Source organism: Oncorhynchus masou, chromosome 1, assembly GCF_036934945.1.
Source record: "Oncorhynchus masou masou isolate Uvic2021 chromosome 1, UVic_Omas_1.1, whole genome shotgun sequence".
Lineage (NCBI taxonomy): Eukaryota > Metazoa > Chordata > Actinopteri > Salmoniformes > Salmonidae > Oncorhynchus > Oncorhynchus masou.
The window spans coordinates 57966656-57979808 of NC_088212.1; the positions used below are offsets into that span (position 1 = coordinate 57966656).

Sequence of the window (13153 nt, forward strand, 5' to 3'; positions counted from 1 at the left end):
ATGAAAGGTGCTGTAGGAGTCACTCAACAAAAATCCTAGCTTACATATCAGCAACACAAAAGATCAGCAGAGTTAAGTGTAAAATATGAAAGATTTTCCAGTTTGCAGTTACATACTGCAGCAGGTTTAGACACAACCACTTGCTTAACTGACCACAACACTTTAGACCAGGAAGTGCTGGTATGGCTGGACAGGCAGGATTGGCCAGTGACTTTGGCATGCATGTCCCCCTTTTATTGTTCGGATAAAACAAATAGTGTGGTCTAAAACATGCGCTGTGTATACAGACATTTTCTGTGTGTATTCTGCCATAGATGCCCCCCTCTCCTACACACACACACACACACACACACACACACACACACACACACACACACACACACACACACACACACACACACACACACACACACACACACACACACACACACACACACGCATTGCCTGTAACCCAGGCGAAGGTAGGGGGGTCTACATACGAGACGAACCCACTCCAAGTCTCCAGGCGGGGGTCATAGTAGATGCCCTGCAGGGGGCTGAGGGACTCCCTGCGGCCCCTGGGTTTCCAGCAGGCGGAACAGTTCCTATACAGGGAACGGGAGGAGTGGCAGGTCACTATAGAGCTCCTGCGGCTGGGCGGGTGGACTAGCCTGCCTGGCCAGGCGCTGTTGGAGATGGTGGAAGGCCTCCGTAACTGGCTGGAGTGTCGATAACGCCCGTGCACACCGTAGACCGCCCTGCTACGGTGCACTGCCTCTGCCGGCACCAGCTGAGAGGAGTTACGGCGCAGGCAGCGCAGGGCGCGGCTCAGGGGCCGGGGCTGGATGCTCTCCATCGTTAAGGCTGCCATACTATGAGCCTGATTCCAGTCCTCCCACGTCCTCTCTCCCTCTGGATATGATGATGATGATGCCGCAGTCCCCTCTCGTTCACTCCCGCTGCCCTCTGACCTGGCGCTACACTCTCTCTGACTGCAGCTGTCCCCCTCTGACTCGGAGCAGCACGAGGAGGGGCAGCTCTCAGTGTCCTCTCCTGACGCCCCCTCACCGCCCTGCGCCTCTGGTGCCCCCTTCTGCTGCTCCTCACTCATCTGGACCAGGCTGGCCAGCAGCATGGAGGGCCCCAGCAGGTGGGTGTCGATGGTTCGGAGCTTGCCAGCTTGCCGGCGGCGGACAGAGAAGCGGGGGTTGACACAGGCCACGGTGGTGCTAGAACGACGCCTGGTGTAGTATCTGGTCCTCACTAGCTTCCCGCCTCCATAACAACAGTGCCCCCCCTGCACCTCGCTGGAGTGCCTGCGTTGTTGGTGAGCAGCGCAGGCCAAGCCCACACTGGAGAATCTACGGCCCACATAACCTGACGGCAGGCCAACACTGGAGTGTCTTCGTTGGGCTTGAGCCGTCGGCGACAGGCCTACACTGGATCTTCTGTGTCCGACAGGACCTGTGAATGGCAGTCCCACACTAGAGCGTCTACGTTGGACCAGGCCAGCAGAGGGCAGTCCAACACTGGAGCGCCGGCGAGCCTTGCTTGTGGGCACTGCCACGCCAGGCCGTCTTTGTCGGGATTGCCCAGCCCCTTTCAGTCTAAAGTGCCGGCGGAAAAAGGTGTCCATGACAACCCACAGCTTCTGGGTCCCCTTTTCACTGTCCCTCTGCAGTGGCTGTTGGTACGAAAAATCAGTCTGTAAGCAAAACCTTCAAAACTGTACACAATCCACTATCCAACTGTTATCAATAGGGATACAGTACTGTTCTTTTCACCCCTGTGTGGAGAAGTTGAAAGTGAAATGTCTGAACTTGTATACTGCTGCCAGAGAAGGTAAAGCACATGAGACTAATCTGCGCCTAGACGCTCAAAGAGCAACGTCAATTGGCTGACTAGTGATACTGTCAGTAACCAAATCTGCTTACAAAGGGACATTCGACAACGCATCTAGAGCGATAACAGTTCCGTTCTCCAGTACAAGCAATGTGACCAACCGCCCCGGTTCAATAACTCACCACCTGTAACGCTATACCTCGGTAGTGTTCTGTCTGGTGAAAGTAGAGACGAGTCCAGGTCACCTATCACACGACAGCCATTGTGACGCCCCCACGGCACAAAGCCAGAGGATATATTTAGCAACTGCCTTTAATATTCTGTTCAATCACCTCATCAGATACGCCACTTGACAGAACCAAAGAATGTGTCATTATCCATGAACCTCAACTCCATACAAAGCATTTCTCTCTGCCAACAATGAAAGGGAAGGGTGGATATCAACTTCATAAAAGGAAGTCATTGTTCTGATCATCTTTACTTCGATATCACAATCTGAATTGTGAATTCATAAACCATTGTCTACACAGTTGCGATGTGGAGACGTGGGGCAAGGCTCAGGCAACCTCCACAGGATGCCAAGCTGTTGTATTACTGATCTCAGACCATTATAAAATCACCCAGAGCCTCCTCCTTTGATTACATACAGACTGATACAGATACTCTTCACAGGAAGTGACATGTGTATAAGCAGTGGAGGTGCTCAGCGGCATTAGCCTGTCAACGCTTTGATTCAAGCTGAAGACGAGCTCCAACACCGGAGACAAGGTGTCTTCTCACATCCTGTGCCAGGCAGCTAATGCTAACAACAAACGAAGAAGATAGGTGAAGTATTTATGACAGAGATCCTAGGCCCCCTGTCAATGAAGTGTTGAGGATGAAGTATAGTGGACGGAAAGGCCAATTTCCCCTTTGAAATATTATACATGTCACGGATATTCTCGCTTCGCTCTATCTCTCTTGCGATTAAGGCTGGTTGTGGAGGAGAAACCGTCAAAGGAGCCTTTGATCCTTCTCATCTCTTATTCTATTCATTATACATTCAAAAGAAAAGAAAAGGTAATAATAAAAATGGCAAGAGGGTGGTGCGGGTGGGGTGAGGAGGGGAGAGAAGCACGACCGCGGCAGGGGATAAAAGTACCACGCAGAGCAGAGATGGTTTCCGCCACACAAGCATCATTAATCCCATCTGTCATGCAGCATGAAGAGAGACAATGAGAGAAGACATAGTGAGAAATTGATCAACGTCAGTCTCAGATGATTCAAACATTTTCTTAAACCGCAGGGATTCATCCACAGGTCTTACAGCGGCAGTATATAAAGGCACATTATTGGTTACTCATAGGAGGGTTTTTACACATACAGCGCCTATCTAGACCCGTTGACCTTTTCCACATGGTTAGGTTACAGCCTTATTCTAAAATGTATTAAACAGTTTTTTTCCCTTTATCAATCCACACACAACACCCCATAATGAGAACGCAAATACAGGTTTTTAGAAATGTTTGCTAATTGATATTTATTGAAGCACCTTTGGCAGCGATTAAAACCTCAAGTCTTTTTATTTTTAGAATAAGGCTAAATCAAGGGGTCTGAATACTATCCGAAAGGCAATGTATATGCAGAGAGACATGGACTTTGATTTACTTACTCTCTCTATTGTACAGAGATATTTAGTTCACCATAAGTGAGCAGGACTGAGGCCTATTAGCTTGATGTCACCTGACTGTGTACTGTAGCTGTCAGATTCATTTATTTAAACAAAGGTCCAATGTAGCAGTTTCTATCTCAAATCATTTCTGGGGTCACAATTAAGGACCCTACTGTGATTGTTTTCAAGTAAAATGTCAAAAAGAAACAAAAATAGCTTCTTAGCAAGAGCAAATTCTCAAACAATAATTCTGCTAGGACTGTCTGGAAGTGGTCTGAAATTTAAAACTAGCTGTTGACAGAGAGGTTTGGATCTCACTTTCTGATTGGTCGATTAACTAATTTACTGCCTGGTATGTCACCAGGCAGGCCAAAACTGCATGCCATCAAAACATCTCAGGCGGTCTTTTCAAACAGCTCTTACACTAAAAGGGCATTATCATTATTTAACCAACCTCATAGTGTGTAAATACTGTACAAACAAAACATAGGAAAACACATTTTTGACTGCACTTTAAACAAATATGATGAAAGTACATACTGAAAAACCTTTCGGGAATCCAGCACAAGAGGGACAATGAGTCTTTCTGGCTCTAATATGAACCATGTCTTCAGTGTGTATTCCCAGCCTGGGTTTCCCACCCCCACACCCACCCCTGGAGCATTCTGAGAGTCAGGGTCAAAAGTCATCTGGCCGAGGCCTCAAGCATATGTGGCTGCATTCACGTACAGAAGCGTTTAAATCATAGATCAGGGACAATGCGACAGTCTTTCAAAACAGAACCTCAGACAAGGTCTTTGCCATTTGTTGACTTAACCGGCTACAGAATCTATGAGAAATGTAATCACACTCCTGTCCAGTTCTTGAATGTTTTTATCTAGACATTCAAGATAAAGGCCCTTCCCTTGTTGGTAGCCAACAGGTCCATTTAGCAAACCCCTAAAGGTGGCTATGATTAAACTCAGTCAGTATCACTGAATCGACTCTATGGCTAAGATAAGCTCGAAACACAAGCTCGCAAGTCCCTAGATTGATCATTTCCTCCCCCTCCCTCCTGCATACTAACTCTATGAAGAGTTAAATACTGTCTGTTCGATTGACAGATAGATAACAAGGTTATGGAAATAGACTGGTTACCCCCCCCAAAAAATAAGCTCAACACATCAACGTTAGACTCTCCAGGCCTACATCCTCTCAAATATGTGCATTTAGCATCATTTACGTGCGTCACAGTGAGCGCATGCTGTGCATTAACTCAATAGATTCCTCGTTTAGAACTGCTTAAAAGCATTGGGTTTTTCTATGGCACAACACTGTCACGACGGTCAGTCCATGCACTCCCAAACAAATCAATTTGAAATACAATGCATCCGGGAAAAAACCAACACAATACCATACACGCACACGTAACAAAAATACATAAACACAGACAGGTCTACACACTCCCCCACACACACATTCCTGTTTGTATTATGGCCTCCATTCCTGACAGATGAATTAGTCACAGGCTCCTCCCATTGCCTGATACGGATTGGGATTAACAAAGCGTAGACTGACCCAGCATCAGCTGTTACAAAACTCCCTCTAATACCTAGCAAGTCGAACGGAGGAAGGCTCCCGAGATGCGTAGTGGTCTAAGGAACCGCATCGCAGTGCTACCTGTGCCACTAGAGATTCTGGGTTCGAGTCCAGGCTCTGTCGCAGCCGGCCACGACCGGGAGACCCATGAGGCAGCGCACAATTGGCCCAGCGTCATCCGGGTTAGGGGAGTGTTTGGCCGACAGGCATGTCCTTGTCCCATCGCGCACTAGCGACTCCTGTGGCGGGCCGGGTGCAGTGCACTCTGACACTGTTGCCAGGTGCACAGTGTTTCCTCCGATACATCGGTGCTGCTGGCTTCCGGGTTAAGCGGGCATTGTGTCGGCCTGGTTGGGTTGTTTTTTGGAGGATGCACGGCTCTCGACCTCTCCCAAGTCCGTACGGGAGTTGCAGCGAGGAGACAAGACTGTGAATACCGATTGGATACCATAAAATTGGGGATTGGGGAAATGTGTTCTCTGGAGTGATGAATCACGCTTCACCGTCTTGCAATCTGACGGACGAATCTGGGTTTGGTAGATGTCGGGAGAACGCTACTTGCATAGTGCCAACTGTAAAGTTTGGTGGAGGAGGAATAATGGTCTGGGGCTGTTTTTCATGGTTTGGGCTAGGCCCCTTAGTTCCAATGAAGGGAAATCTTAATGCTACAGCATACAATGATATTCTAGATGATACTGTGCTTCCAACTTTGTGACAACAGTTTGGGGAAGGCCCTTTCCTTGTTTCAGCATGACAATGCCTCTGTGCACAAAGCGAGGGCCATAAGGAAATGGTTTGTCGATATTAGTGTGGAAGAACTTGACTGGCCTGCACAGAGCCTTGACCTCAACCCCGTCAAACACCTTTGGGATTAATAGGAATGCCTACTGCGAGCCAGTTCTAATCGCCCACATCAGTGCCCGACGTCACTAATGCTCGAGGCTGAATGGAAGCAAGTCCCCGCAGCAATGTTCCAACATCTAGTGGAAAGCCTTCCCAGAAGAGTGGAGGCTGTTATAGCAGCAAAGGGGGGGACCAACTCCATACTAATGCCCATGATTTTGGAATGAGATGTTTGACGATCACGTAGTGTATATGATGTGGGACAGGAAGAGTACTGGGCTATTTATAGCACCCCCTCTGTTTATATCCTCCCGGCTGCTCTCTCACTGCTGCTGCCTCCCACCCGCTGCATCCCGCCAGGCCCCACATGTACACGTTACAGATAAGAGTCAAAAGAGACTACCTCCTGCTATGCCTCACAGATAGAGCGGGAGAGAGTGTGTGTGCACCAGTGAGAGAGAACGGGTGGGGAGAGGAAGAGAGAGACAGAAAGACTTCTCCCTCCTAGACAATAGACCAGGGCTCTCCAACCCTGTGCTGGAGTGCTACCGTCCTGTAGGTTTTTCACTCCAACCCTAATATAGCACACCTGATTTCTAATAATTAGCTGGTTGTGAAGCTGAATCAAGTTAGTTACAACTAGGGTTGGAGTGTCAACCTACAGGAGGGTAAGCTCCCCATGCCTGCTGGTTTGAGGCATTAAGCCCACCAGCTTATCAACCCAGCCCGAGCTGGGTAACCACAGCAACCTGTTCCGCTAGATTACTGAGGCGTGCTCCAATGAGGGCGGTGTCATGGAGCCATCATCCAGGTCAATGTGCCTGGGTTAGGGGTGGGCATCAGGCCAAGTGTGTGCACCCACTACCCCCGGCCCCTGATCGATCTGGACATCCTGGTCTGTTAAATGCATTAATACCACAGGGGCAAATGTAAATGAGATCGACAGTACCGGATTCTAGCAAAGCATCATGCTTCAAACCAAGCTGCATCAAGACTAGCTGCATCTTTTTTTTACCTTTACCTCCCTTATCTCACCTCATTTGCTCACATCGTATATATAATTATTTTTCCCTACTGTATTATTGACTGTATGTTTGTTTTAGTCCATGTGTAACTCTGTGTTGTTGTATTGCGTTGAACTGCTTTGCTTTATCTTGGCCAGGTCGCAATTGTAAATGAGAACTTGTTCTCAACTTGCCTACCAGGTTAAATAAAGGTGAAATTAAAAATTAAAAAATAAATCCAGGGGGACTACCTGTGTGGCCAAGGATGAGTGTAATCACATCTACTGTTGTACTGTCAATGTTTTGGCTTTGTTACGACCCTGAGTAGAGTCATGTGATTTGAACAGGGGGTTTTGATAAGCCTGCCGCTGTGATACATTTCACATGCCTTAGGATTTACCCTTTCACCCAAAGCCGCTGAAAGTGATTAGTTGTCCCACTAAGGTTCCGCAAATGCAGGAGTTAATCACCAAATCATTGACAAACAAAATGTACAATAATCCATTCAATGTACACTCAGATAGAAGTAGGCTAAACGTGAACCGTACGTATCCTAAGTACATATAGGCACCGAAATGTTTATTGGGGGGGGGGGGGGGGGGTGTATATTTTGTTCCTTTCTCACGTTTTAATATGTCGCAAAACGGATTAACCAAAGTTGCAGTAACACGGTCGCAATTTTGAAAAGACACTCTCACATGGTAGCTCTCAAATGTCCCTGCAAAGCAGCAGTACGGTGCAGTATGCGAGCGGTGCTCAGTGTGAGCCGGAGCCATGTTGACAGTATGGTGTGAGAGAATGGAGTGGAGAGGGAGTGTCAGTAAAAAGCAATTAGGTTACCAGTGGACCTGAGAAACAGAGGAGGACTTGTTTTTGTTTCCATTCGGAGTTAAGGACCTTAGGCCTCGAGCCCAGCCTTCAGCCACTGTTTGACAGAAAGAAAACCTATTCAACCTGCAAATGAAGTCACTGCGCTGTGAGCCCAACGTTGAGTCAGAATGTCTTACTCTTAGTAATTAGTAGATTATTGACTTTCCTTTCTGCGGAGGAGAAGTTGTATGCGACAGCAGAGACAAAGAGTTGAGCTGTTATTCGGTTGGATCCTCAATGGGAAAAGAAAAGTGAGGTGGGGTCACAGCCAGCAAATACCACCACTGGAAAATATCACCATAACTAGCCTATTAAATATTTACATGTAAAACATACAAAAAGGTCAGTAGGAATAAATAGCCACGGAGCTCTTGTCCTTCAGAATCGCATAGTGCGCGATAATAGCGGCTGTCAAGAATGAAGCCTTAATGCTGCTGCTCTCGGTTTGGTAAACACTCCAATGTTATATGAGGATAATGGAGCTCACGGCACGGCCATCAAATTTATACTTTTCCTTCCACTGTAAGCAAAAGTAAATGTCACCATCTTGGCACGTCTGTGGATACATCTCCCTTAGATCCTCTGAAGGCACTTGTATTGATGATGAATCCCCCTGTGGAGAGGGAGACTTGGACGTGTCCTAGAAAGCCTCTGGGGAAAATGCCTAATCTGGACTGCGTTAACTCTCCCAGGCTAGGTCGTCCTCTAGGACAGTGTCAAATAACTAAGCTACCCTTATATAATGGATGTGCAGTGAACTGAAATGTTGCCTGAAGGTCTGTTAACAGATATGGAGTGGAATAATTCACAGATTGCAAAAAATGATTATTCGCGGGCTGATTTCACAAACATAAGAGCTCTGTGCACTACATGTCTCCCTCTCTCCATCCTTATATAGGTCTGTCTCCTTTCTCTCTCCCTCCCTTTAACATAAACATCCATTCATTGAGCTTCAGCACAACACTACAGGGCTGGCTGGCACAGCCTGATGGGAGCTCAGAGAGCACACCATTTCCACAGCCTTGTCAACATAGCTAGCACGGCGAATAGCACCGGCTACAGTAATTTATGGAGGGAAAATTCAATTGCTCATCTATAGTAGAGGGAAAATGAGGTTTCTCACAGACTGGACCAGAGACCCTTTGGTCCAGGATCAGATCAGAAGCCTGGTCTGGTCCATAATCCTTTCCCCACTACTGTGGTGTCACTCAGCACAGGACAACACAGGTCACCCTGATCAATGGCTCAAGGCAGGAGCTTGCACTACAGCAACAGTATCAGTGATGGTGATGATTGTTGTTATCCCCCTCTCTCTAGTTTAATAGTCAGTATGCCTATACACTGGGTGTACAAAACACTAGGAACACCTACTCTTTCCATGACATAGACTGACCAGGTGATGTCACTTGTTAACTTGACTTCAATCGGTGTAGATGAAGGGGAGGAGACAGGTTAGAGTAGGGTTTTTAAGCCTGGAGACAATTGAGACATGGATTGTGTCCGTGTGCCATTCAGAGAGTGAATGGGCAAGACAAAATAGTTAAGTGCCTTTGAACGGGGTTTGGCAGTAGGTGCCAAGCGAACCAGTTTGAGTGTGTCAAGAACTGCAATGTTGCTATGTTTTTCCTCGCTCAACAGTTTCCTGTGTATCAAGAATGACCCCCCACCCAAAAGGACATCCAGCCAACTTGACACAACTGTGGGAAGCTTGGAGTCAACATGGGCCAGCATCCCTGTGGTACGCTTTCGGCACCTTGTAGTCCAAGCACTGGCGAATTGAGGCTGTTCTGGAGGTTAAAAGGGGTGCAATTAGGAAGGTGTTCCTAATGGTATGTACACTCAGGGTATTTATCTGATGTTAAGGCATTCCTATTGGTTGGTTGAATTTACACATCAATAAGGTGTTATGCCATTGGTCATGCTTGCAGATGGGGGGAGTTTGCAAACATCAATTCTTCCCAGCCTGATGTTGTTATGTAAGCGGTAGGTCAAGTTCTGAAATACTGTATACTATTTTCATATTTACAATGTGTATGCGTTCACTATGTACATGTCCTGATTTGTGTATATATACAGTACCAGTCAAAAGTTGACACACCTACTCATTCAAAGGTTTTACTTTTAAAAAACAACTATTTTCTACATTGTAGAATAATAGTGAAGACATCAAAACTATGAACTAACATATGGAATCATGTAGTAACCAAAAAAGTGTTAAACAAATCAAAATACATGTTATATTTTAGATTCTTCAAAGTACGTTATCTTATTAAATATCAGTGATACTATCAAGAGCAGTGTGCCGTTTCCTTTTTCCTTCATCTTGTTCAACTGTTGCCATGCACCTGCAAAAAAGATTCCTCAGATGTGCGAGTGCCTTTTGAATTTTAGATTCTTCAAAGTAGCCACCCTTTGCCTTGATGACAGCTTTGCACACTCTTTGAATTCTTTCAACCAGCTTAATGCGAAATGCTTTTCCAACAGTCTTGAAGGAGTTTCCACATGTGCTGAGCACTTGTTGGCTGCTTTTCCTTCACTCTGCGGTCCAACTCATCCCAAAACATCTCAATTGGGTTGAGGTCGGGTGATTGTGGAGGCCAGGTTATTTGACACAGCACTCCATGACTCTCCTTCTTGGTCAAATAGCCCTTACACAGGCTGGAGGTGGGTTTTGGGTCATTGTCCTGTTCAAAAACAAGTGATATTGATAAGCGCAAACCAGATGGGATGGCGTATCATTGCAGAATGCTGTGGTAGCCATGCTGCTTAAGTGTGCCTTGAATTCTAAATACATCACTGATAATGTCATCAGCAAAGCATACCCCACACCATCACACCTCCTCCTCCATGCTTCACGGTGGGAACCACACATGCGGAGATCATCCGTTCACCTACTCTGCGTCTCACAAAGACACGGCCGTTGGAATCAAAAATCTCAAATTTGGATTCATCAGAACAAAGGACAGATTTCCACCGGTCTAATGTCCATTGCTCGTGTTTCTTGGCCCAAGCAAGTTATTGGTGTCCTTTAGTAGTGGTTTCTTTGCAGCAATTCGACCATGAAGGTCTGATTCAAGCAGTCTCCTCTGAACAGTTTATGTTGAGATGTGTCTGTTACTAGAACTCTGTGAAGCATTTATTTGGGCTCTAATGAACTTGTGCTCTGCAGCAGAGGTAACGCTGGGTCTTCCTTTCCTGTGGCGGTCCTCACGAGAGCCAGCTTCATCATAGCACTTGATGGTTTTTGCAACTGTACTTGAAGAAACTTTCAAAGTTTTCTGGATTGACTGACCTTCATGTCTTAAAGTAATGATGGACTGTTTCTCTTTGCTTATTTGAGCTGATCTTGCCATAATATGTACTTGGTCTTTCACCAAATCGGGCTATCTTCTGTATACCACCCCTACCTTGTCACAACACAACAGATTGGCTCAAACGCATTAAAGGAAAGAAATTCCACAAATTCACTTTAAAAAAAGGCACACCTGTTAATTGAAACGCATTCCAGGTGACTACCTCATGAAGCTGGTTGAGAGAATACCAAGAGTGTGCAAAGATGTCATCAAGGCAAAGGGTGGCTACTTTTACGAATCTCAAATGTAAAATATATGTTGATTTGTTTAACACTTTTTGGTTACTACATGACATATGTGCTATCTCGTAGTTTTGATGTCTTCACTATTATTCTGCAATTTGGAAAATAGTAAAAATAAAGAAAAACCCTGGAATGCGTACTGTAGGTGTATCCAAACTTTTGACTGGTACTGTATATTGATGTTGTCCTATGTATCTGCATGTGTGATGACATCATGGCTATGTTCATTACACAGACTCTACTCTTTAACAACCACTGTGGGCTGCAGTTCTAAAACACTGGTCTTTCCCACCTTGCTCCATGCCCAAACAAACGCACCATTAGTCAAGAGAACATTGTGTCACTTACATTTTCCACATGATTACCATAATGTTGTAATTCGATTGTAACCTATCAGCAAATAATTTCTCTTTTACAATACTCTTTTTTCCAAGACATTTCCCCAATGTTGTGTACACTACTCTACAACTGTTCTAGGGTAGCCTACATTACACTCGTATTCACATACCTTATGGCGTAACCCTAAAATGAGTATCATGAGGTACAACTGTTGCCTAAAAGAGGCCCATTGGGCCCCCCTGGTCTGCTGATCAGTCAGCGTGGGGAAAACAATGTCACTACAAGTCCAAGGTTGTCTCTGTCTGTTATCGAACCCTACACAGCCAAACTGATAGGGGCTCCTGGGAAAAGGTACAACAGATCTCTCGCCTAATATTGTCCAGAGAAAGCAAGATCTACTTCAGCACAGCACAACCAGATATAGTTTGTTTTGAACTTGTATGATTGGTCAATTGTATGGTTGGTCAATTTTTCAGAACTCACTTAATGAAAAACAAATATGGTTTGTGTAATGCACAAAACCCCTCTGTCTTGACAGGGTGTACAGTTTAAAACAAACCACATGAATAGAAAACACTAGATCACCCCTTACATGACAGCCAAATGCATTTTTCCCTCTGAGTACAGTGTCATTTCATTATGAGTAAACTAAGACATTTTAGTGTGCCCTTTTTCAAATATACAACAACAGGTACAAGTACACATCGTCTCGACTACAACTCACAAAGAAAAAGGCACAACGGAACAGTTGTTCCTACTCTGGCAGTATTTCCTACGCGGTTCTCAGAAAATACACATTAAATCCCTGTGTATTGTGGAGAACCTCCCAAAACATTCAAGAGTGACGGATAGAGCGGGTGACACCGTTCAAAAAGAGTACCATCAGACAGCTTTATCATGAGTTCAAACACCTTTTTTTATACCACCGCAATGCCTCTGTTCCATCAACAAAACACTTCTCTGGCAGCGCACAGCCTCGCGTGGAAAATCAAACAGCAGATTAGCTGCTACACTATATCCAAAGTGCACACAACCAACTGAAGCCCGCAAGGGGCAAAAAGATACAGCACTGGAACCTGAAATAGTATAAGCAATAACAACATAATATTTGGCAAGAACACAGCACACGCAAGTCAATTGAAAAATAGTCATGACTCAAAATACAACCTGATGGAAGCAGGTAAACAACCATCCACGCCTCTCCCCAGTTTGTCTAACTTTTAGTCCATGTGTGACGGAGCGAGAGGGAAAGAGAAAGAGAGTGAGCGACAACAGAGCTGTTCATGTGGAGGGAGAATGTGTGTCACAGCCAGGCAGACTTGGAGGGGGAGTGTCGGACAGGGGGGTGAACGGTTACACTAAAATAACTCTGGTAATAGAGCACACTTCCTTGATGAGCCGTTTACTTGAGTGTTCATGCTCTCTCATACATACGTAAACTGAATGCACAGA

General features: G+C 45.7%; 1 protein-coding gene across 10 annotated transcripts in view; it reads right to left on the minus strand.

Moving 5' to 3' along the window:
- Positions 1-13153, minus strand: part of LOC135546911 (diacylglycerol kinase zeta-like) — a 117954-nt gene that overhangs the window by 51284 nt on the left and 53517 nt on the right. For 3 of the 10 annotated variants that reach the window (XM_064975474.1, XM_064975480.1, XM_064975471.1), the window contains exons 1-2: positions 12869-13106; positions 480-1663 (exon numbers count right to left, since the gene is read on the minus strand). The exons of 6 other annotated variants lie outside the window; for them this stretch is intronic. In XM_064975474.1, coding sequence (XP_064831546.1) covers positions 480-1615 — 1136 coding nt within the window. In that variant the 5' untranslated portion in view covers positions 1616-1663; positions 12869-13106. Of the gene's footprint in view, positions 1-479; positions 1664-12868; positions 13107-13153 lie in introns of those variants that run through there. One more of the 10 variants, XM_064975488.1, reaches the window with a different exon arrangement.